At 46.5% G+C, this 25,528-nt stretch overlaps 1 protein-coding gene across 3 annotated transcripts in view; it reads left to right on the top strand.

Annotated features, from left to right (window-relative positions):
* pi4kaa (phosphatidylinositol 4-kinase, catalytic, alpha a) overlaps nucleotides 1-25,528 on the top strand; it is a 69,260-nt gene that overhangs the window by 5,274 nt on the left and 38,458 nt on the right. For 2 of the 3 annotated variants that reach the window (XM_083638978.1, XM_083638977.1), the window contains exons 7-36: nucleotides 320-468; nucleotides 1,937-2,002; nucleotides 2,093-2,189; nucleotides 2,303-2,494; nucleotides 5,834-5,934; nucleotides 6,528-6,657; nucleotides 7,883-8,012; nucleotides 8,110-8,205; nucleotides 8,806-8,989; nucleotides 10,688-10,788; nucleotides 10,958-11,126; nucleotides 11,569-11,619; nucleotides 11,816-11,924; nucleotides 12,131-12,267; nucleotides 12,400-12,533; nucleotides 12,635-12,717; nucleotides 12,812-12,882; nucleotides 12,994-13,118; nucleotides 13,260-13,341; nucleotides 14,313-14,396; nucleotides 14,552-14,641; nucleotides 14,746-14,865; nucleotides 15,308-15,400; nucleotides 15,515-15,671; nucleotides 16,176-16,303; nucleotides 16,435-16,593; nucleotides 17,304-17,455; nucleotides 17,585-17,692; nucleotides 19,217-19,440; nucleotides 21,970-22,128. In XM_083638978.1, the coding sequence (XP_083495104.1) occupies nucleotides 320-468; nucleotides 1,937-2,002; nucleotides 2,093-2,189; nucleotides 2,303-2,494; nucleotides 5,834-5,934; nucleotides 6,528-6,657; nucleotides 7,883-8,012; nucleotides 8,110-8,205; nucleotides 8,806-8,989; nucleotides 10,688-10,788; nucleotides 10,958-11,126; nucleotides 11,569-11,619; nucleotides 11,816-11,924; nucleotides 12,131-12,267; nucleotides 12,400-12,533; nucleotides 12,635-12,717; nucleotides 12,812-12,882; nucleotides 12,994-13,118; nucleotides 13,260-13,341; nucleotides 14,313-14,396; nucleotides 14,552-14,641; nucleotides 14,746-14,865; nucleotides 15,308-15,400; nucleotides 15,515-15,671; nucleotides 16,176-16,303; nucleotides 16,435-16,593; nucleotides 17,304-17,455; nucleotides 17,585-17,692; nucleotides 19,217-19,440; nucleotides 21,970-22,128 (3,681 nt within the window). The remainder of the gene's footprint in view (nucleotides 1-319; nucleotides 469-1,936; nucleotides 2,003-2,092; nucleotides 2,190-2,302; nucleotides 2,495-5,833; nucleotides 5,935-6,527; nucleotides 6,658-7,882; nucleotides 8,013-8,109; nucleotides 8,206-8,805; nucleotides 8,990-10,687; nucleotides 10,789-10,957; nucleotides 11,127-11,568; nucleotides 11,620-11,815; nucleotides 11,925-12,130; nucleotides 12,268-12,399; nucleotides 12,534-12,634; nucleotides 12,718-12,811; nucleotides 12,883-12,993; nucleotides 13,119-13,259; nucleotides 13,342-14,312; nucleotides 14,397-14,551; nucleotides 14,642-14,745; nucleotides 14,866-15,307; nucleotides 15,401-15,514; nucleotides 15,672-16,175; nucleotides 16,304-16,434; nucleotides 16,594-17,303; nucleotides 17,456-17,584; nucleotides 17,693-19,216; nucleotides 19,441-21,969; nucleotides 22,129-25,528) is intronic. The other variant, XM_083638979.1, reaches the window with a different exon arrangement.

Here is a 25,528-nt window from a genome sequence, read left to right as displayed (position 1 = left end):
TCCATGTCCACGCTTTCACATACTGATTTCACTCACTCACTGAAATCTGTTTTATACAGTTTACCGTATATATATAGTTTATAGTTTATATAGCTTTATATATACGACATTAAATTATTGGTATGGGAAATTTAATCATCATGGGAGAAAAATCATTTTCAACAATCATCCTGTGACCCCACAAAATAATTTTGCGACCCCCGGGGGCTCCCGACCCCTGGGTTGAGAACCACTGTCTTAATGAATGCACTTGACCCTGTTGGGCTTTCAGGCGACATTTTTTTGTAAACTACCCTTTTCATAATGTCTCCCTCCTCAGGCTCCTACCTCCCCGATGGCAGTGCAGTGGACCCAGACTACTACTTCTCCACCATCAGCTCCAGCTTCTCTGTGTCCCCTCTCTTCACTGGCTGCAGCACTGGAGAGTTGGACGTCCCTCTTGATATGCTCAGACAGCTTCTTCACATGGTTAGTAACCGCAACAGCAGAATAGCACTGCATTTAAAACGTGGGCCACATGCAAGGTGGCCTCTTGGACTGCTGGTCAGGCTTAAGAGCGGTACTAACATCAAATCAGTACACACGCTGTTCTCTTTTAGGAAGCTCCGGTCCTTAATTCTCAAATGAGGTTCTCAAATGTTTTTCAGCCAAGGAGCCCTTACAAGATACAAAAATATACCGGGGTAAAGTAAAGGTAAAGTCCCAACGATTGTCACACACCTGAGTGTGCAAAATTTGTTCTCCGCATTTGACCCATCCCCCGGGGGAGCAGTGAGCGGCAGCAGCGCCGCGCTCGGGAATCATTTGGTGATCTAACCCCCCAATTCCAACCCTATGATGCTGAGTGCCAAGCAGGAAGGCAAATGGGTCCTATTTTTATAGTCTTTGGTATGACTCGGCCGGGGATCGAACTCACAACCTCCCAGTCTCAGGGCGGACACTCAAACCACAAGGCCACTGAGCTGGTGGACCTCCTCATGAGGACCTCCTCATTCTGATTTGCGATTTGTGATTTTGGGCTAAGCTTAATTGTTTCCACGGTAACGTGCTTGACTTTTAAATTGATAGGTTTGTTAGATTAGAATGTCATCCATGAACCATTTTAGATTCAAAGCATAAAATATTTTCGTTGAACTATGAAGCTTTTGCAAAAAAGAAAAAACAACAACAGTTTTTATTTGTCTTTCCCTGAAAACCTTTCGCGGACCCCCTGACAAAGTGCCATGGACTCATTTGAGAACCACTGCTTTAATGTTAGCAGGTCACTCCTCCATGTCTTTTACCAAAAGTATTTTAGCAAGTGTGTTGCTGTTGTCTGTTGGGGGAGCGGGTTAAGAACTGATGACAGAAACAAGATCAATACACTGATCAGGAAGGCTGGATCCATCATTGGCTTGATGCCCGACTCCCTCGAAACGATCTTTGAAAAAAGGATGGGTCAGAATCTCAGGAGGATCAGGCATAATGAGGACCACCCAATGCATGCTGTTTTTAGTGAGCTGGAGAGCTCCTTCAGTGATCGGCTTGTCATGCCTAGATGCTCTTCTGACAGATTTAGAAAGTCCTGCTGCTGCAGTGAGGGTTTTTTAATCATTCCTGTTGACTGTTGCTGTTAATGATGTTGCTGCACTGTAGCCTATTCTGGACTGTTGTCATGCTTGGCATCCATGACTAAGCCAGGAATTAGCCTAGTTAGGCTGTCACATGATGCTGTGCTCTCCCCTTTTTTGTACTGTTTGAGACAATGTATATATATATTTTCTATTGTTGTACTATTGTTTGTCTGTCCTATATGTACAGTGTGGTGGCACACAGTTCCCCCCCTGGGGGATTAATAAAGTATTTCATATCATATCGTATCGTATTGTTACGCACTTGGTCTATTATTATGCTTGTTTGCTATATACGCAATACTTTTTTTCCTTCTCTTGAATAGGTTGAGCTGTTGGTATCTGAATCATTTTTGAAGTCGCTGGATGACACTCTGGCGGAACTTATAGAGGTATGTTTTCTTACATGACTACAAAAGTATATTAGACATTTTTAGGACACTTTCATTGTTTCATTGTTACATCGATTTCTGTCTTTGCAGCTGAACCCTGGTATTCACCTGTACTACAAAACCTTCAGTGATCCTCTGTATGTAGCCATATTTAAAATGCTGAGAGACACCCTGTACAATCTGAAAGGTAAGGACACCTCTGTACTTCATGTTTTCTTAAGACTATCTCAAACTCACTAACCGTTGTTCAAAAATGTCACTGAATTATTCCAATAATGACGTGTCCTCTGTGCTCATCAGACCTCCAGACAGGCTACGTGAAGGAGGTGCACGACTTTGTCCTGGAGCAGTTCAGCAGCAGCCAGTCAGAGCTGCAGAGGATCCTGCATGATGTGGAGTATCTCCATAGTGAACTGAGTCCACTCAAGCTCCGCTGTCAGGCCAACGCTGCCTGTGTGGACCTCATGGTGTGGGCTGTTACCGAAGAGCAGGGTGAGACTTTGGGTCATGTGTGAACCTCACGGTGTGGGCTGTTACCGAAGAGCAGGGTGAGACTTTAGGTCATGGTGTGGGCTGTTACCGAAGAGCAGGGTGAGACTTTAGGTCATGGTGTGGGCTGTTACCGAAGAGCAGGGTGAGACTTTAGGTCAGAGTGTGGGCTGTTACCGAAGAGCAGGGTGAGACTTTAGGTCATGGTGTGGGCTGTTACCGAAGAGCAGGGTGAGACTTTAGGTCATGGTGTGGGCTGTTACCGAAGAGCAGGGTGAGACTTTAGGTCATGGTGTGGGCTGTTACCGAAGAGCAGGGTGAGACTTTAGGTCAGAGTGTGGGCTGTTACCGAAGAGCAGGGTGAGACTTTAGGTCATGGTGTGGGCTGTTACCGAAGAGCAGGGTGAGACTTTAGGTCAGAGTGTGGGCTGTTACCGAAGAGCAGGGTGAGACTTTAGGTCATGGTGTGGGCTGTTACCGAAGAGCAGGGTGAGACTTTAGGTCATGGTGTGGGCTGTTACCGAAGAGCAGGGTGAGACTTTAGGTCATGGTGTGGGCTGTTACCGAAGAGCAGGGTGAGACTTTAGGTCATGGTGTGGGCTGTTACCGAAGAGCAGGGTGAGACTTTAGGTCAGAGTGTGGGCTGTTACCGAAGAGCAGGGTGAGACTTTAGGTCATGGTGTGGGCTGTTACCGAAGAGCAGGGTGAGACTTTAGGTCAGAGTGTGGGCTGTTACCGAAGAGCAGGGTGAGACTTTAGGTCATGGTGTGGGCTGTTACCGAAGAGCAGGGTGAGACTTTAGGTCAGAGTGTGGGCTGTTACCGAAGAGCAGGGTGAGACTTTAGGTCATGGTGTGGGCTGTTACCGAAGAGCAGGGTGAGACTTTAGGTCAGAGTGTGGGCTGTTACCGAAGAGCAGGGTGAGACTTTGGGTCATGGTGTGGGCTGTTACCGAAGAGCAGGGTGAGACTTTGGGCCATGGTGTGGGCTGTTACCGAAGAGCAGGGTGAGACTTTGGGTCATGGTGTGGGCTGTTACCGAAGAGCAGGGTGAGACTTTGGGCCATGGTGTGGGCTGTTACCGAAGAGCAGGGTGAGACTTTGGGTCATGGTGTGGGCTGTTACCGAAGAGCAGGGTGAGACTTTGGGTCATGGTGTGGGCTGTTACCGAAGAGCAGGGTGAGACTTTGGGTCATGGTGTGGGCTGTTACCGAAGAGCAGGGTGAGACTTTGGGTCATGGTGTGGGCTGTTACCGAAGAGCAGGGTGAGACTTTGGGCCATGGTGTGTGCTGTTACCGAAGAGCAGGGTGAGACTTTGGGCCATGGTGTGGGCTGTTACCGAAGAGCAGGGTGAGACTTTGGGCCATGGTGTGGGCTGTTACCGAAGAGCAGGGTGAGACTTTGGGTCATGTGTGAACCCCATGGTGTGGGCTGTTACCGAAGAGCAGGGTGAGACTTTAGGTCATGGTGTGGGCTGTTACCGAAGAGCAGGGTGAGACTTTGGGCCATGGTGTGGGCTGTTACCGAAGAGCAGGGTGAGACTTTGGGTCATGTGTGAACCCCATGGTGTGGGCTGTTACCGAAGAGCAGGGTGAGACTTTAGGTCATGGTGTGGGCTGTTACCGAAGAGCAGGGTGAGACTTTAGGTCATGGTGTGGGCTGTTACTGAAGAGCAGGGTGAGACTTTAGGTCATGGTGTGGGCTGTTACCGAAGAGCAGGGTGAGACTTTAGGTCAGAGTGTGGGCTGTTACCGAAGAGCAGGGTGAGACTTTAGGTCATGGTGTGGGCTGTTACCGAAGAGCAGGGTGAGACTTTAGGTCATGGTGTGGGCTGTTACCGAAGAGCAGGGTGAGACTTTAGGTCATGGTGTGGGCTGTTACCGAAGAGCAGGGTGAGACTTTGGGCCATGGTGTGGGCTGTTACCGAAGAGCAGGGTGAGACTTTGGGTCATGTGTGAACCCCATGGTGTGGGCTGTTACCGAAGAGCAGGGTGAGACTTTAGGTCAGAGTGTGGGCTGTTACCGAAGAGCAGGGTGAGACTTTAGGTCATGGTGTGGGCTGTTACCGAAGAGCAGGGTGAGACTTTGGGTCACGGTGTGGGCTGTTACCGAAGAGCAGGGTGAGACTTTGGGTCACGGTGTGGGCTGTTACCGAAGAGCAGGGTGAGACTTTGGGCCATGGTGTGGGCTGTTACCGAAGAGCAGGGTGAGACTTTGGGTCATGTGTGAACCCCATGGTGTGGGCTGTTACCGAAGAGCAGGGTGAGACTTTAGGTCAGAGTGTGGGCTGTTACCGAAGAGCAGGGTGAGACTTTGGGTCATGGTGTGGGCTGTTACCGAAGAGCAGGGTGAGACTTTGGGTCATGGTGTGGGCTGTTACCGAAGAGCAGGGTGAGACTTTAGGTCATGGTGTGGGCTGTTACCGAAGAGCAGGGTGAGACTTTAGGTCAGAGTGTGGGCTGTTACCGAAGAGCAGGGTGAGACTTTAGGTCATGGTGTGGGCTGTTACTGAAGAGCAGGGTGAGACTTTGCGTCATGGTGTGGGCTGTTACCGAAGAGCAGGGTGAGACTTTAGGTCATGGTGTGGGCTGTTACCGAAGAGCAGGGTGAGACTTTAGGTCATAGTGTGGGCTGTTACCGAAGAGCAGGGTGAGACTTTAGGTCATAGTGTGGGCTGTTACCGAAGAGCAGGGTGAGACTTTAGGTCATGGTGTGGGCTGTTACCGAAGAGCAGGGTGAGACTTTAGGTCATAGTGTGGGCTGTTACCGAAGAGCAGGGTGAGACTTTAGGTCATGGTGTGGGCTGTTACCGAAGAGCAGGGTGAGACTTTAGGTCATAGTGTGGGCTGTTACCGAAGAGCAGGGTGAGACTTTAGGTCAGAGTGTGGGCTGTTACCGAAGAGCAGGGTGAGACTTTAGGTCAGAGTGTGGGCTGTTACCGAAGAGCAGGGTGAGACTTTAGGTCAGAGTGTGGGCTGTTACCGAAGAGCAGGGTGAGACTTTAGGTCATGGTGTGGGCTGTTACCGAAGAGCAGGGTGAGACTTTAGGTCAGAGTGTGGGCTGTTACCGAAGAGCAGGGTGAGACTTTAGGTCATGGTGTGGGCTGTTACCGAAGAGCAGGGTGAGACTTTAGGTCAGAGTGTGGGCTGTTACCGAAGAGCAGGGTGAGACTTTAGGTCAGAGTGTGGGCTGTTACTGAAGAGCAGGGTGAGACTTTAGGTCAGAGTGTGGGCTGTTACCGAAGAGCAGGGTGAGACTTTGGGCCATGGGCGAGAAGAAGCAATCCCTTTTTAGTCTTTAGCTTTGATCACTGCAACTTGTTTCTCTGCGTTTTCCCTCCAGGAGCTGAGAACCTGTGCACCAAACTGTCTGAGAAGCTGCAGTCTAAGACGTCCAGTAAAGTCATCATTGCTCACATGCCGCTCCTCATCTGCTGCTTACAGGTAACAACTTGGTGCTTGTCTTGTCACCCTCACCATCACTCTCTTCCTGTGTCTCTTCCTTTTGCCTGAAGAAGACCCCGTGAAGAAGAAGAAAGAAAGGGATAGAAATGTCGCTGTGAGGTGCTCAAGCATGTCATTTATGAGGGCCAAACTGACGGCACACCTCAACAGCCGCCATGCGTTCTTATTTACCTCTTAACTTCATCATTGGTCATTGTATTCCTGATGTTATTTTAGAGGCAATAAAGCTACGATTTGTCTGCCAGTAGCAAAGTTACATCAAAATACATCCAAGACCTGACATAGCCATTATGACATGTGCTTAGAAAATACACAAAATGTTAACTGGCAAGCCACATAACAACTCTGTCACCAGGATTAATCGTCTATACGGAGAAAGCAAAGATGATGGAGCAGTCTCTGGGCATGTGTCAGTTTGGTTCCTATGTACACTGATGTATTGCCATTTTGTCCTTGTTTATAGGTTTGTTTTCCTTAAAACTTTATATATTTCCTTTCTATTCAATTCGGACATTGAATGGACATGACAGTATGTGTGTCTTGGTTTATGTGTGCATCATGTGTGTGTTCAGGGCCTGGGTCGTCTATGTGAGCGTTTTCCTGTGGTGGCGCACTCCGTCACCATGTCGCTTAGGGACTTCTTGGTGGTGCCCTCCCCTGTTTTGGTGAAGCTCTACAAGTATCACAGCCAGTACACTACAGGTATACAAATATCACAGCCAGTACACTACAGGTATACAAATATCACAGCCAGTACACTACAGGTATACAAATATCACAGCCAGTACACTACAGGTATACTAATATCACAGCCAGTACACTACAGGTATACAAATATCACAGCCAGTACACTACAGGTATACAAATATCACAGCCAGTACACTACAGGTATACTAATATCACAGCCAGTACACTACAGGTATACAAATATCACAGCCAGTACACTACAGGTATACTAATATCACAGCCAGTACACTACAGGTATACAAATATCACAGCCAGTACACTACAGGTATACAAATATCACAGCCAGTACACTACAGGTATACAAATATCACAGCCAGTACACTACAGGTATACAAATATCACAGCCAGTACACTACAGGTATACAAATATCACAGCCAGTACACTACAGGTATACAAATATCACAGCCAGTACACTACAGGTATACAAATATCACAGCCAGTACACTACAGGTATACTAATATCACAGCCAGTACACTACAGGTATACAAATATCACAGCCAGTACACTACAGGTATACTAATATCACAGCCAGTACACTACAGGTATACAAATATCACAGCCAGTACACTACAGGTATACAAATATCACAGCCAGTACACTACAGGTATACAAATACCACAGCCAGTACACTACAGGTATACAAATATCACAGCCAGTACACTACAGGTATACTAATATCACAGCCAGTACACTACAGGTATACGAATATCACAGCCAGTACACTACAGGTATACAAATATCACAGCCAGTACACTACAGGTATACAAATATCACAGCCAGTACACTACAGGTATACAAATATCACAGCCAGTACACTACAGGTATACAAATATCACAGCCAGTACACTACAGGTATACAAATATCACAGCCAGTACACTACAGGTATACAAATATCACAGCCAGTACACTGCAGGTATACAAATATCACAGCCAGTACACTACAGGTATACAAATATCACAGCCAGTACACTACAGGTATACAAATATCACAGCCAGTACACTACATGTATACAAATATCACAGCCAGTACACTACAGGTATACTAATATCACAGCCAGTACACTACAGGTAGCAAACCATCGCCTCCACACACGACATGCCAGTCATTTAATAACAATTCATTTTGAGTTCAAACGCTTTGGCACCAAATCCTGAAGCTCCACGTTAATTTTGAAAGGGGCTGGTGAGATAAAGATCCACGTGACCAATGAACACTCCCAGTCAACCCTCAGCAGCCATTCAAGCAAGAAGAGCCAGCCCTCCATGTACGAACAGCTCCGGGACATCTCCATAGACAACATCTGCAGGTGAGAACGCCCACACGCACACGCAGGCACGCACTCACACGCACGCACAGCATCACTCTGTATCCTTCACTCACCTATCTCTTCTTCTCTCTCGCAGGTGTTTGAAAGCAGGATTGACAATGGACAGTGTCATTGTCGAGGCTTTTCTCGCCAGTCTGTCTAACCGTCTCTACATCTACCAGGAAAATGATAAGTAGGTCAAGCAATGCATCGTTTGACCGTAATGAAAGCGTCTGTGAACTGTGATAGTCCTTATTTGATTCAGTCTCTGAGCGGTACCAAAAACACTCACACGTTGAATGTGGAAAAAGTGCACGAATTCTAGGATAAAACGAGCTCAGTGATGCATAATAATGTCATGACCTGATTGGACATCAAATTCCTCTTGACCCAATTGCCCAGTTACTTAATGATGACTCTAAATTAAACTTGGTTGAAAAACAAGAGGAAAACCTGGCTCACCGATTTAGCAGCAGCCAAGAAAATGATAGACCAACACTGGCTCCCTCCTCACCCGCTTAGCATTCATAAGGGATTATTAGCCTTTTTTCGTGATATGGTGATTCTTGAACTATCCAGTAGCAAAGTGTGACATGTTTATTTTGAATATAGACCATGAGGGGTGGGGGGTTGATATGTGGGTGGACTGGTATCTATGTGTGGGGAGTGGGAAGGGATTTTGCACATCATCAAATAGTTACCTTGTATCAGTAAAGTGCCTGTTTTGAGTGAATAAAAATGATTACAAAAAAGAAAACTCAGAGCACTCGCACCTTTTCCTACTCGCCCCTAGGGACGCCTACCTGATCCCGGACCACACCATCAGGGCTCTGGGTAATATTGCTGTGGCCTTAAGGGACACTCCCAGAGTGATGGAGCCCATCCTGCAGATCCTACAGCAGAAGTTCTGCCAGCCTCCCTCCCAGCTGGATGTGCTCATCGTAGACCAGCTGGGCTGCATGGTCATCACAGGCAATGTCAGTATCCTGAAGCTTAATTTATACTTATCAGAAAGTGTCGCTCAGCACATGGTCACAGATGAAAAAGAAAGTGTCGCTCATGGTGTTGCATTTATACTTCAGTAGTCTCGCTGGCCAGCCTCCTCTCCCTTCCGTCCGAGGAGTCTGGCGCCACAGGTCTCCGTAACTGGGATAAACCCTCCCCTGCTCTACTCTGCTCTCCCATTGGAAGCGTCAATTTCAGACACTGCCGGATTTCCGCTCCCCACTTAAGAAGCTCTGTCATTGGCTCCAACCATGTCAATCAGAGCGGCTTCCACTCCCTCCTCCGTGTGTGGCTGTAAATAGTGCCCTGCCGCCTCAGTGAAAACAACAACGCTAACTAGCTAGCAAGCTAACGGCAGAAACCTACACGCTAGCTCGTTGCTACACGCTGAAAACGGCAAGTTGGATTGTTTGAAACTATTTTCCAAGGGCACTGCCGCTAAGCGCCGCCCATCGCAATCCCACTATGGAGACCTGCGGCGCCAGACTCCTCGGACGGAAGGGAGAGGAGGCTGGCTAGCGAGACTAATACTTCAGTGAATGTTCGCCTCGGTTCAACGGTCATGTGACACTCGAACGCTATAAGCAGACAGCCAAGAGAAGAGAGGGGACGCACAGTGAAACCACCTCGGAGGCAAGATGTAACGTACTTGGCTGCAGCCTGCAGCCGCATATAAACGACACACAACTCACCTCCTCTCTCTCTGGGAAATTGGTCACAATGTTCTTTGTGATTTTCACAAAGTCATACATCAAGGACAGGCTGATAAAAATAGCGGGGACACGTTCATTCATTTCAATCTAGTGAAAACCAAAACAAGGAAGTCAAGCGCGTGCCATCTATATAGCCAATCAGACCTGCGCAACACATCGTGATCGTGACGTAGTCAGCGACACTAGACATTTCACTAGGTAGCAGACACTGTTCGTGGACACTTGAAAGTGTCGACTCAAGTCCTCATTTCTGTCGGCGACCGTTTCAAAAGTGTCAGCAGACAAAGCATAAATTGGGCTTGAGACACCTCTACCTTCTCTGTTCCGTCTCATTCATCTCCATTAGTTACCGCCAATGCAGCCACTATATCTTATCAAGATTAGATGATATCTTACTTCATAACTCTCAGCCTGGAAACTCACCATTCTGTTTCGTTCTGCGGCTCAGCCTGTCCTCCAGGCCCGCCTCCAGCCCGCCCACAGAGATTTTCAGAAATTACAAAGTCCACGGGCCAATCAGGAACCTGCCTCATAGTTGACAACGTAACCGGCCAATCAGGGCAAAACAGTATGGCGGCTTCCGAAGCAACGAGCAGTAACATTAATGTTAGTAGAGTAAACACAGTCATAAAAGTGCAGTTATTGCAGAAACAGACTCAATAACAACAATTAAACAAGAACAAGAGTATCGCCCAGCGGAGTTTCTCCGCTGAAAAGATGTTTTCGCCGTTCTTCTGAGTGGATTTGGATTTGACTGGATTCGTTACTGATTGGCCGAAGGATTGGATTTGGCTATGCTGATAGGCTGAAGGAGTTGACTGTCAAGGCAAGTACTCCCACCCACTGAAATCACTGTGGACGAGTTGGAGTCCAGACGATCAAAACAGAAGGGTGAGATCACATTATGAGGAGGGTTTTAACCAGGCTATAATGCTCTGTCCTTGTCTTTCCCTTTAGCAATATATCTACCAGGAAGTGTGGAACTTGTTCCAGCAGATCAGTGTCAAGGCCAGTTCCATGGTCTACTCCACCAAGGAGTACAAGGACCATGGCTACAGGTGACAATGATGTTTGTAATACCTACTCCATTACACTTAATTGGAGTTGTTCTGAGTGCATAAAAAGGTGATACAGAAAGTGAGAGGATATTGAATTTCTCATGTAGTCACATCTTAGCGACAGTTTCTTATGAGCATGCAGTTAACGTGTTCTATCTTCTCTGTGTAGACACTGTTCCTTGGCGGTGATAAATGCACTGGCCAATATTGCAGCAAACCTTCAGGCTGAGCACATGGTTGATGAACTGCTGGTCAACCTGCTTGAGCTTTTTGTTCAGCTGGGTTTGGAGGGGAAGAGGGCCAGTGAGAGGTCCTCAGACAAGGGCCCCACACTGAAGGTACTGTATGGTACACACACACACACACACACACACACCAGGACTGCAACTAACGATTGTTTTCATTGCCGATTAACCTCTCGATCGTTTTCTTGATTAATCGATTAGTTTTTTGGTCTATAAAATGTCCGAAAATGGTGAAAAATGTCGATCAGTGTTTCCCCAAAGCCCAAGATGATGTCTTCTAATGTCTTGTTTTGGCCACAACCCAAATATATTCAGTTTACTGTCATAGAGGAATAAAGAACCCAGAAAATATTCACATTTAAGAAGCTGGAATCAGAGAAGTTTGATCCCCCCTTCCTTAAAAGATTACTCAAACCAATAATCCAAAATAGTTTCAGATTAATTAGAAAATTCACAACTAATCGATTAATCGTTGCAGCTCTAATTTTCTTGTTTTTTGTTTGTTTGTTTGTTTGTTTGTTTGTTTTTCCTCTAGGCATCAAGCAGTGCTGGAAACTTAGGTGTGCTAATCCCAGTTATAGCAGTGGTAAGTGACTGGCATATTTACAGCCGTCTCACCTTTTCATCCTTTGAATAGTTTCTTTACATTCATTCGGAGTCAGTTTGGTTCCTCCCATCACACGTTATGATGTCCAGCAAATATGATGCATCCTGATGCCCACCAGCGTCACACGCACTTTATTAACCTGAGGAATCCCTCCTCTCTCCTCTTCTGCCGGCAGCTGACGAGGAGGCTGCCCCCCATCAAGGAAGCAAAGCCACGTCTGCAGAAGCTGTTCAGAGACTTCTGGCTCTACTCTGTGGTCATGGGATTTGCTGTGGAGGGATCAGGTGGAGGAGAGCATTTGTGAAATATTTTGTACATTTCTATCTTTACTGCAATGACTTCAATTCATCCCCCCAGAGATATTATTATATCAGTGTTTTGATACAAATTGTTGAACGTTGAATATACAAATGCATTTTGCAGTTATTTGAAACATCTCATTATGTCATACTTTATTATTAGCATGATGTGTTTGTGGTTTCCTCTTCAGGTCTGTGGCCAGAAGAGTGGTATGAGGGAGTCTGTGAGATCGCAACCAAATCGCCGCTGCTCACCTTTCCCAGCGGAGAGCCTCTACGCTCAGAGCTGCAGTACAACTCTGCCTTAAAGAACGACACTGTCACTCCAGTACGGGAACACAACACACACACACGCACAAACACACACACATGCACATACACATGCACATACACATGCACAAACCCACACACACGCGCACACCCTCATACACTATTTGATGCTTCCTACTTGTTATTTCAGGCTGAACTGAACGATCTGCGTAGCACTATCATCAACCTGCTGGATCCTCCTCCCGAGGTGACTGCTCTCATCAACAAGTTGGACTTTGCCATGTCCACATATTTGCTGTCAGTTTACAGGCTGGAATACATGAGGTATATGACAAGACATGAAGTCTACACATATTGGTTTAAATGTCTGCTGATATATTGCTAATTCCCAAACCAAATTTGTTTCTCAACGCTTCTTCTCCCAGGATGCTGCGTGCTCTGGACTCAGATCGTTTCCAGGTCATGTTCCGATACTTTGAGGACAGAGCTATACAGAAGGACAAATCTGGTGGGCAGCAGTAAAGAGACACTTAAGTATTAAAAAAAATCACATGCTGTTACGCACTTGTTTCATGTATCAATGTTTGATGTTCTCCCTCCAGGTATGAATCAGTGTGTGATTGCGGTTGGTGACAAAGTTTTTGAGGTCTTCCTGCAGATGATGGCTGAAAAAGTAAGGCGAATGTTTTCACGTGAGAATAACTGATATTTGACATTGTATTCTGTTTTTGGACCTTCTGTTTCATTGCACAATGTATCTTAATGTAATGTTAATGTAATCCAGCCAAAGACAAAAGCCCACGAGGAGGAGCTAGAACGCCACGCCCAGTTCCTGCTGGTCAACTTCAACCACATCCACAAGAGGATCCGCAGAGTGGCCGACAAATATTTGTCTGGCCTGGCTGAAACGTGAGAGTGCTTTTTGAGACACATACACACTTAGAATATCATACTACTGTAATTAATTTATGAAATTATTCATGGGCAAACGATGCATGGTTACAAATGGTTTGTAAACAATAATGTGCCAACGGTATTCTCTCTCTTCAGTTTCCCCCACTTGTTGTGGAGTGGCCGTGTGCTGAGGACCATGTTGGACATTTTGCAGACGCTCTCCCTCTCCCTCAGTGCAGTAAGTGCTGAGAACTGTACAAGCATTTGTTGGACTGTTAATGAGTGCACCCTCTTCCCTTCATTCTGACTTTATACCTTAAAGTCGAGCTGAACCCAAAAATGACTTTTCTTTTCTTTTAGTTCAAATACCTGGGTATGCAGTGCACCTATTTAATAATGTATGCAAACAAAATCACAAAAGTCTAATTTCTTTCATTTTTCACACTTTTTCACATCAAAAGTTCATCTTTCAAGATTTCATTGATAACAGTAATGTACAGTTTGCTGACGTCACCTAGTACTATCAGATTTCTACCCCATTTCAACCAATCATATCACAACATGCAGCTGTCAATCAAATCTTCATTTCAGGATAATTTTCTCTTCCAAAAAAAAGAGAAAATGGCGCCTAGTGCCTGTCATCTGGCAGAATTCCTAACCCATAAACTAACTACTAACTTGGCCAATTGTTAGAAACATGAACAAAAAACAAAAACTATAATCTCTAAGAATGCAAAGAAATGTAACTGGCTCGTTAAAACATGCATTCCAGGAATATTATTTACATTTATAGCGATAATGGCGCGCGCCTCCGAGCCTGACAGCCTCCCTGGCTGTCAGGGGTCGTCTCTCAGAGTTTCCAGGCGGGCGGGCAGCACCCCTTGCATCGGATTGTCCGCTCGCTCCGCACGAAGCAGCCTGCCTGCCCTGGTACTCCGCGGATCCCATTCGCGTAGCACGACAACACGCTGAATCCCACCCGATTTGGGGGTGGAACACGCCAGGATTGGCCAATGCCAAAGCCAGTCCTCAGAATTGTCAAATCAAATAATCGACACCGTATATGGTCCGCCTCTCAATTTGTTTTCAGTCTGAAACGGACTCAGATGCACGTGACGAACGGGTTCAGCTCGACTTTAAATATTGGATGAATGCAACATGACATTAACACTGATGCTGAGTGTCATCACACATCTCACTGTGTTTCAGGACATTCATAAAGACCAACCTTATTACGACATCCCAGACACGCCCTACAGAATCACTGTCCCAGATACATATGAAGCCAGAGAGGTAATGTTGTTCATTCCAACATTCGCTATTTCTATGCAGAAGCTTTTATTATGTAATGTTTCTGAAATGATCAGAAAGTGTGTGAAAGTGAAATTGGCAGAGCTGCCAGTTTTAAACATCAAACATATACAGTACATACATATTTGTGATTGTAGAGCATAGTGAAGGATTTTGCTGCTCGCTGTGGAGAGATCCTTAAGGAAGCTATGAAATGGGCGCCATCTGTGACCAAATCCCACCTCCAGGTACATGTCTCATACTTTCATGTTTTGAAATCGTCTTCTTCTTGCCTTAAGTGTAGTTTGTAGTTGTTTTTTTTAAGCGCTGCGTGTGCTCTTTTTTCCCCCAGGAGTATCTGAACAAACATCAGAACTGGGTGTCGGGTCTGTCTCAGCACACCGGCCTGGCCATGGCCACTGAAAGCATACTGCACTTTGCTGGTTACAACAGACAGAGCACCACTCTGGGGGTGAGTCACAAGCTGACACTTGATGAGCAAATGTTTATTTGATTTCATTTCATTTCATTTTCCAGCGAAAAATAGTGCTAAAACAACAAAACAAAACAAAACTACAAATTTGTGCGCACGAGACAAAAGCTCAGCTGCTAGATCATTGGTGTAGAACAAGAAGAAGAACAAAGTTCCCAATAATGGAGTCCTGTGGGACACCACATGCCGTCATTCCCTTGTCCAACATAATTCATTTGCAAGTACTGTCTGTTGAGAATACAATTTTAGAGCCATTTGTCCATGAAGATTTACTCGATATAGCATCTTATGACCTGCTGCGTAGGAAAACAATATAATATGTAGGCCCAAGCTATCTTTCAGACTATCTTTCTGTCTGCATAATGCTTCCCATTACGTGTTTGAAGGGAAGTTTAAAATTCTTCTCCCCTTCCACCTGTAGTCCACTCAGCTGACTGAGAGGCCGTCCTGTGTGAAGAAGGACTACTCCAACTTCATGGCTTCTCTTAACCTCAGGAACAGATATGCTGGAGAGGTAAAAAAAAATCACCCAGTCAAATGTAATTATGATGATTTGAAACAAAATAAATGTAGATCTTTTCTGCACTATTCCTGCTCATATACTGTATTTTTTCTGTTTTATCCTTAGGTATCAGGTATGATCAACTTCTCGCAGGCAGTGCGGGGCCACACAGATCTGAGCCGGCTGATGGTCAAGCAGATGGCAGAGGCCTTGGACAGCGCTCAGCCTGAAGCCTTCACTGAGTCCATGTTCAAACTGGCTGCCTTACTCATCAGCTCCAAAGGTTTCTGTTTATTTCCCTCTGCTTTTCATGGGTATTCACCTTTTTCCTAAAAATAGTATGTGGTTGCATAGAGGCCACTTTTATTTTGAAGGCTAAACGTCCAAACCGGAACTCTTATATTTGGTCATTGAACGGAGCTTTAGCGGTCTCTCTCTTTCAAGATTCAGGATATTGTCACGCCGTTGTACAATTATGCACATGTGAAATTATTGTACTGGGGGACTCCATTACAAGACATAGGTAGGTACAAAGTCACAATTTACAATTATTATGATTATTTTCAGTCCCTTACGCTATGAATGGTCCTGGGCGGAAACAGGCAACCGGCAGCTGGAAAGTGGAAACAGGAAGGGAGGGTGTCATGGAAGCGCCCACTGTCTCACCATGAAACTTGTGAATAGTACCAAACACCGCATTCTCTGTTCACATTAATATGCTCTGGATTTGTTATGTGACTGTTGTTATTCTTCTTCTGTGTGTTTTGTCTCTTGGCGCCGGTCGCAGACTGTGATCCTCAGCTCCTGCACCACCTCTGCTGGTCTCCTCTCAAGATGTTTACAGAGCACGGCATGGAGACGGCCATCGCCTGCTGGGAGTGGCTGCTGGCAGCACGTGTTGGAGTGGAAGTACCGGTACATATTAGTGTTTTATTCTTTTTTATTATTGATTTTATTTTTATTTTATTTTATGTATTATTGATGTGCGTCTGTTTGTGTCTGTCTGTCTCCATCCATTATCGATCTCTCCACTTTTGTCTGCCTAGTTCATGCGAGAGATGGCCGGAGCGTGGCAGATGACGGTGGAGCTGAAGATGGGCTTGTTCTCGGATGCTCAGGTGGAGGCTGATCCTCTGGCTGCATCAGAGGAGAGTCAGCCTGTCCCCTGCCCTCCAGATGTCACCCCTCACTATATATGGATAGAGGTCAGACACTTGCCGTCTTTCCATCAACATACGGTATCTTTATGTGCACTAGTGTGAAGTATCGCATTAGAAAAGGTTGATTGGAAATGCCAAGATTCGGGAAAAGAACTTCCTCAATTTCGCAAAAAAAATTATATATATATATATATACTCGCTCGACAAACCGATGATCCTGCAGCAGATCAGATGTTGTTCTGGATCCTAAAGTGTGCGAGTCCATCCCTAAAATGCCTTTTGCACGCTGACTCCCACAACTGTTTTGTGCGTCTCGTTTCTCAGATATACTGTATGTATACTGTATGGCAAGCGTCGCAGAATGGACATTTTCCCCATGATATTGGCCGTAATAAAGAAACCACCAGCAGATTGCATGACATAACATACTTCTCCTATGGCAAGTAACCATTGGAAAGCTCTCTCTCTCCATCTATGATCTTGTCTCACCCCCCCCCCCCCCCCCCCCCACATACAACCTACCGGTACTTAATCGCTTAACAGCCGTTAATGGGTAGGACACCTGATTCAAATTTGAAGATTGTTGACTTTTCAAAAGTTCACTTAAAAACCTAAATGGAAATGTGACTACTGGGTTTGAGTGTGTGTGCGCGTGTGTGTGGGGGTGCGTGTATGTGTTACTGCTCTTCGTAATTAACCATCTCCTTCCATTTCCGGCCTTCTAATTATTTTTGCCACTACTCCTTTTCCTCTAGTTTCTAGCGCAGAGGTTTGAGATAGCAAAGTATTCTAGCGCAGATCAAGTGGAGATCTTCTGCAGTCTGCTCCAGCGCTCGCTCTGTCTCAACGTGGGCGGGGCCAAGGGCAGCCTCAACCGCCACGTCGCTGCCATTGGACCCCGCTTCAGGTACACACACACACACACACAGACACACACACACACACACACACACACACAAGCATTGTGTGTACCTGTATGAGAGGCAGGTGTCCTTTAGAGATGTGTTTATAGTAAGTATATTAATTTGTCCTACAGGCTGCTCACTCTGGGTCTGGCTCTGCTCCACTCTGATGTCGTCACCAACTCCACCATAAGAAATGTTCTCAGAGAAAAGATCTATTCCACAGCATTTGACTACTTCAGGTAAACACACACACGCGCGAGCGCACACACACACACACACACACACACACACACACACACATACACACACACACACTGTGATGATAGACTGTAGAAAAATATGGACGTACCCACCGTCACCCATTGGTTTGTGGACTCCCGTTTTGAAACCTCGAGTTTGGCATTTTGACCGTCGCCATCTTGCTTATGTGGAGCCAGAAGCAGCTAGCATGAGACCAGGGGTTTCCCACAGAACCGCCTGCTATTGGTCTGATCGCCGAGCTGCGCGATCACTGGACAGGCAACCTGTCAATCACACCCCAAAACATAGTCTACTTTATCGTCTATTTTACTCGACATGGGACCATAATCTGATCCGGGGTGGGGCAAGGAAGGGGGCGGGGCTAGGGAAAAGGGGCTGTAACTAGGAATAGGAAGGTCGTATAGTCGGGATTCGAGGGGTGGTCTATCTGGGTGGTCTGAGGGGGCGTGGTGACATCATCAGTGATGTCATAAGAGCAAATGTGAGCCCGCACAGCGGTATGCGGTAGGCCAGCTCGGCGAGCGCTGCCTAGGAATCGAGCATGCATAGCGTACATTGTGACATCGCTGATCATGTTATGATGTTGCTGTGGCTCAGCTGGAGGAGACTCTCAGGAAGCTCACTCCCTGTTATGATGTTGCTGTGGCTCAGCTGGAGGAGACTCTCAGGAAGCTCACTCCCTGTTATGATGTTGCTGTGGCTCAGCTGGAGGAGACTCTCAGGAAGCTCACTCCCTGTTATGATGTTGCTGTGGCTCAGCTGGAGGAGACTCTCAGGAAGCTCACTCCCTGCAGCGACAGTTTCAGCGTCTGCGAGTGATTGTGTCAAGCCAGACAGGAAGTCAGTACGAGTTGTAAAACAGCCAGTCTCCAGCCAGGCTCCTTTAACTCAGCTGAATTTACGCATGGCAGCGCTTTTGCAGCTGGTCTGTGTTGTGATCATAGACATAAATAATATGGACGTAGCTATCCCATTATATTTCTTCTCCCTGGCGGAGTTCAAACGTTGGCCGTCACCATCTTGATTTTTCGTCAGCAGAGTGGGAGGGAAGGGGTTGAGTCCTTCCGCACCTCACGTGAGATGGGAGTTTCCCAGAGCCGCAGCTCCGCCTGCTATTGGTCCGTGATCGGCAAGCTGCGCGATCACTGGACAGGCGATCTGTCAATCACTCCCTTTTCTATCATTTATTTTACTCCAAACAGGTGAATTATATAATAATTACCCCTCTACAGTTGTTATGAAAAGGTGAAATTAGCTATATAGACCAAGACCGTGTTTCGCCCCTACCTGGAAAGATGTTCAATTCTGTTACAAAGTCGGGCATTTTAACATGAGGAGATCTGCCTACTGCCCCGCGTGATTGATCGCACAGAGGCTCTTCTGCATTGGCTTCATTTTTCAATGCCGGAGGTTGCACCTTGGTTCTAAATGAATCTATACATCTGTCTCACCCATTTGTAACGCTGCATTCTCTCTCTCTCTCTCTCTCTCTCTCCCTCCAGTGTGGCTCCCAAGTTTCCCACCCAGGGCGACAAGCGGCTCCGCGAGGACATCAGCATCATGATCCGCTTCTACGCCAACATCCTGTCCGACAAGAAGTACCTGGCAGCGTGCCATCTGGTCCCACCCGGTGAGCTTGGAATTACCCCGGCCCCGAGCACCCTCTCTGCCGGGATATTCGGATCGCTTATCGTGTCCAGCACTTCTCCAATGTGTCCTATCTTAAGTAAGCCTAAAGCAGCGGAGCTCCTCCCACTTCACTGCGGCAGGGGCATGCTTTTTTTACGCCAGGCAAATTTGACGCTGTTCATCCTCACGACGCTGCGGATAGATCCATGTATCTATCGATGGTACGGACCGCTCTCTCTCCACTGTCGCTCTCTCACTATCTTCACTCTGACTTTCCCCAACACTTTCTGCCTCTCTTTCGCAGGGTTCCCACGGTCGCCGGTTCCTTGAAATCCTTGACAGTTTGTGAATTTTGCGAAATAAAAATCAAGGCCTAGAAAGTTTGTGAAAATAGACATAAATAGACATGAGTCATTGAAAGTGATTGAATTTATATATTTTGTATACAAATTTTAATTTAAGTTCTTTTGATATACGGTATATACAGTATATATTTTCTTGACTTAATGTGTAAAGAAAACAGTTGAGAAGTGTTCACACATTTCAAGCCTCTTTATTTTTTAATTGTTCTTGAGCTTCTGTAAAACTGCTAGTTCTCATTGTAAAAATTCTGTGTTGTGACAGTAATTAACCTTGAACTGTGTCTCAAACTGTGTCGTGTTGGGTGCTTGAATTTGAGGGAACCGGGCCTGGAAAGTCCTTGAAAAGCCCTTGAATTTGATGTTTAAGAAGCTGTGGGAACCCTGCTTTTCTCTCCCTCTAACTCGTACCCCTTCTCAGTCTCAGTATCACACCACTACAGTCACTCTGTTTCTATCCTAAAAGTCGTCCAGCTCTGAGGAAAAGCGCAAATTTGTCAGAGGCGTTAAGATGCACGAATGATTATATTAGTCATCATGTCAGCTCACCCTTCAGCCCCGCTCCCCGATTTGTCAATTTAGAAAAAGCGGAAAATTGAGAAAACTCCCAACACCCACTCCTCTTCCTTCCCGACGACCCGGAGAAAAGCCCGTGTCTCATTCTCATTCACACCGAGCCATTCCAGGTAGACGAGTCCTCACCGGAGATCCTGGATCAGATTCATCTACTTCCAGAACCTCTCTGTCCATCATATCTGACCCAGTATCCGTGGTTCAGGCCTGCGTCTACATTCATGCAATCCCATTGAGGTTTTCTCCTTTTCAACGCATGACCATCACGGCAGCAGAAACCTAAAGAATGCAGCTCATCTCACTCTTCAAAAACTCCCTCACCATCAAATGTCTCCCAGAAGACATCATCTCATGTTCTCTGCTGTTTCAAATGTTATTTTCTCAGGACTCATGAGGTCAAAGGTAGAAGAAATCGTTTTCTTACAACTCTATTGTTGCCAATGAGCGTATAATCAATTTACACTGAGTGTGACAAAGAATAGTTCAGCTGAGAAAGTAGGACATTGGGAGGGCCAGTTGTTGTTCAGTTGGAGAAGAGGGATTGTCTGGTAAATAGAAGGATATGTTTTAAAGCAGAAGGAAAACTATAGTGTATCCAGTGTGAGATGGAGATAACTATAGTGTATCCAGTGTGAGATGGAGATAACTATAGTGTATCCAGTGTGAGATGGAGATAACTATAGTGTATCCAGTGTGAGATGGAGATAACTACAGTGTATCCAGTGTCAGATGGAGATAACTATAGTGTATCCAGTGTGAGATGGAGATAACTATAGTGTATCCAGTGTCAGATGGAGATAACTATAGTATATCCAGTGTGAGATGGAGATAACTATAGTGTATCCAGTGTGAGATGGAGATAACTATAGTGTATCCAGTGTGAGATGGAGATAACTACAGTGTATCCAGTGTGAGATGGAGATAACTATAGTGTATCCAGTGTGAGATGGAGATAACTATAGTGTATCCAGTGTGAGATGGAGATAACTACAGTGTATCCAGTGTGAGATGGAGATAACTACAGTGTATCCAGTGTGAGATGGAGATAACTATAGTGTATCCAGTGTCAGATGGAGATAACTATAGTGTATCCAGTGTCAGATGGAGATAACTATAGTGTATCCAGTGTGAGATGGAGATAACTACAGTGTATCCAGTGTGAGATGGAGATAACTATAGTGTATCCAGTGTGAGATGGAGATAACTATAGTGTATCCAGTGTGAGATGGAGATAACTATAGTGTATCCAGTGTGAGATGGAGATAACTATAGTGTATCCAGTGTCAGATGGAGATAACTACAGTGTATCCAGTGTGAGATGGAGATAACTATAGTGTATCCAGTGTGAGATGGAGATAGTGTATCCAGTGTGAGATGGAGATAACTATAGTGTATCCAGTGTCAGATGGAGATAACTATAGTGTATCCAGTGTCAGATGGAGATAACTATAGTGTATCCAGTGTGAGATGGAGATAACTATAGTGTATCCAGTGTGAGATGGAGATAGTGTATCCAGTGTGAGATGGAGATAGTGTATCCAGTGTGAGATGGAGATAGTGTATCCAGTGTGAGATGGAGAGATCTAGTTATCTGTTTTAAAGCAGAAGGATCACTATGGAGCGCCAAATGGAGAGGGCTAGTTTGGATGGACATGTGTCTCGGCTCTACTGAATCTGTATTTATATGTATGTAGACAATCAGGACCCGTCACTGAACAGTCTGTCAGTGATGAACACTGCTGACCTCAGGACCAACATGGACTCCAGCGCTCGCTCCCAACAGAGTGGCCAGAGTGGATGGATCAACACCTACCCACTGTCCAGCGGCATGTCCACTGCATCCAAGAAGTCAGGTATCACATGAAAACACAACACCTACGCACTGACCAGCGGCATGTCCACTGCATCCAAGAAGTCAGGTATCACATGAAAACACAACACCTACCCACTGACCAGCGGCATGTCCACTGCATCCAGGAAGTCAGGTATCACATGAAAACACAACACCTACCCACTGACCAGCGGCATGTCCACTGCATCCAGGAAGTCAGGTATCACATGAAAACACAACACCTACCCACTGACCAGCGGCATGTCCACTGCATCCAGGAAGTCAGGTATCACATGAAAACACAACACCTACCCACTGACCAGCGGCATGTCCACTGCATCCAAGAAGTCAGGTATCACATGAAAACACAACACCTACCCACTGACCAGCGGCATGTCCACTGCATCCAGGAAGTCAGGTATCACATGAAAACACAACACCTACCCACTGACCAGCACCATGTCCACTGCATCCAAGAAGTCAGGTATCACATGAAAACACAACACCTACCCACTGACCAGCGGCATGTCCACTGCATCCAAGAAGTCAGGTATCACATGAAAACACAACACCTACCCACTGACCAGCGGCATGTCCACTGCATCCAAGAAGTCAGGTATCACATGAAAACACAACACCTACCCACTGACCAGCGGCATGTCCACTGCATCCAGGAAGTCAGGTATCACATGAAAACACAACACCTACCCACTGACCAGCACCATGTCCACTGCATCCAAGAAGTCAGGTATCACATGAAAACACAACACCTACCCACTGTCCAGCACCATGTCCACTGCATCCAGGAAGTCAGGTATCACATGAAAACACAACACCTACCCACTGTCCAGCACCATGTCCACTGCATCCAGGAAGTCAGGTATCACATGAAAACACAACACCTACCCACTGACCAGCGGCATGTCCACTGCATCCAAGAAGTCAGGTATCACATGAAAACACAACACCTACCCACTGACCAGCACCATGTCCACTGCATCCAAGAAGTCAGGTATCACATGAAAACACAACACCTACCCACTGACCAGCGGCATGTCCACTGCATCCAGGAAGTCAGGTATCACATGAAAACACAACACCTACCCACTGACCAGCACCATGTCCACTGCATCCAGGAAGTCAGGTATCACATGAAAACACAACACCTACCCACTGTCCAGCGGCATGTCCACTGCATCCAAGAAGTCAGGTATCACATGAAAACACAACACCTACCCACTGACCAGCGGCATGTCCACTGCATCCAAGAAGTCAGGTATCACATGAAAACACAACACCTACCCACTGTCCAGCGGCATGTCCACTGCATCCAAGAAGTCAGGTATCACATGAAAACACAACACCTACCCACTGTCCAGCGGCATGTCCACTGCATCCAGGAAGTCAGGTATCACATGAAAACACAACACCTACCCACTGTCCAGCGGCATGTCCACTGCATCCAAGAAGTCAGGTATCACATGAAAACACAACACCTACCCACTGTCCAGCGGCATGTCCACTGCATCCAAGAAGTCAGGTATCACATGAAAACACAACACCTACCCACTGTCCAGCGGCATGTCCACTGCATCCAAGAAGTCAGGTATCACATGAAAACACAACACCTACCCACTGACCAGCGGCATGTCCACTGCATCCAGGAAGTCAGGTATCACATGAAAACACAACACCTACCCACTGACCAGCGGCATGTCCACTGCATCCAAGAAGTCAGGTATCACATGAAAACACAACACCTACCCACTGACCAGCACCATGTCCACTGCATCCAGGAAGTCAGGTATCACATGAAAACACAACACCTACCCACTGACCAGCACCATGTCCACTGCATCCAGGAAGTCAGGTATCACATGAAAACACAACACCTACCCACTGACCAGCACCATGTCCACTGCATCCAAGAAGTCAGGTATCACATGAAAACACAACACCTACCCACTGACCAGCGGCATGTCCACTGCATCCAAGAAGTCAGGTATCACATGAAAACACAACACCTACCCACTGACCAGCGGCATGTCCACTGCATCCAGGAAGTCAGGTATCACATGAAAACACAACACCTACCCACTGACCAGCACCATGTCCACTGCATCCAGGAAGTCAGGTATCACATGAAAACACAACACCTACCCACTGACCAGCACCATGTCCACTGCATCCAGGAAGTCAGGTATCACATGAAAACACAACACCTACCCACTGACCAGCACCATGTCCACTGCATCCAGCAAGTCAGGTATCACATGAAAACACAACACCTACCCACTGACCAGCACCATGTCAACTGCATCCAGGAAGTCAGGTATCACATGAAAACACAACACCTACCCACTGACCAGCACCATGTCCACTGCATCCAGCAAGTCAGGTATCACATGAAAACACAACACCTACCCACTGACCAGCGGCATGTCCACTGCATCCAAGAAGTCAGGTATCACATGAAAACACAACACCTACCCACTGACCAGCGGCATGTCCACTGCATCCAGGAAGTCAGGTATCACATGAAAACACAACACCTACCCACTGACCAGCACCATGTCCACTGCATCCAGGAAGTCAGGTATCACATGAAAACACAACACCTACCCACTGACCAGCACCATGTCCACTGCATCCAGGAAGTCAGGTATCACATGAAAACACAACACCTACCCACTGACCAGCACCATGTCCACTGCATCCAGGAAGTCAGGTATCACATGAAAACACAACACCTACCCACTGACCAGCACCATGTCCACTGCATCCAGGAAGTCAGGTATCACATGAAAACACAACACCTACCCACTGACCAGCGGCATGTCCACTGCATCCAAGAAGTCAGGTATCACATGAAAACACAACACCTACCCACTGACCAGCGGCATGTCCACTGCATCCAGGAAGTCAGGTATCACATGAAAACACAACACCTACCCACTGACCAGCACCATGTCCACTGCATCCAGGAAGTCAGGTATCACATGAAAACACAACACCTACCCACTGACCAGCGGCATGTCCACTGCATCCAGGAAGTCAGGTATCACATGAAAACACAACACCTACCCACTGTCCAGCACCATGTCCACTGCATCCAGGAAGTCAGGTATCACATGAAAACACAACACCTACCCACTGACCAGCACCATGTCCACTGCATCCAGGAAGTCAGGTATCACATGAAAACACAACACCTACCCACTGTCCAGCACCATGTCCACTGCATCCAGGAAGTCAGGTATCACATGAAAACACAACACCTACCCACTGTCCAGCACCATGTCCACTGCATCCAGGAAGTCAGGTATCACATGAAAACACAACACCTACCCACTGTCCAGCACCATGTCCACTGCATCCAGGAAGTCAGGTATCACATGAAAACACAACACCTACCCACTGAC

Source organism: Poromitra crassiceps (genome assembly GCF_964638095.1).
Source record: "Poromitra crassiceps genome assembly, chromosome: 6".
Lineage (NCBI taxonomy): Eukaryota > Metazoa > Chordata > Actinopteri > Beryciformes > Melamphaidae > Poromitra > Poromitra crassiceps.
Note: the sequence above shows the minus strand (reverse complement) of the source record. Positions and strands in the feature narration are given on the sequence as shown.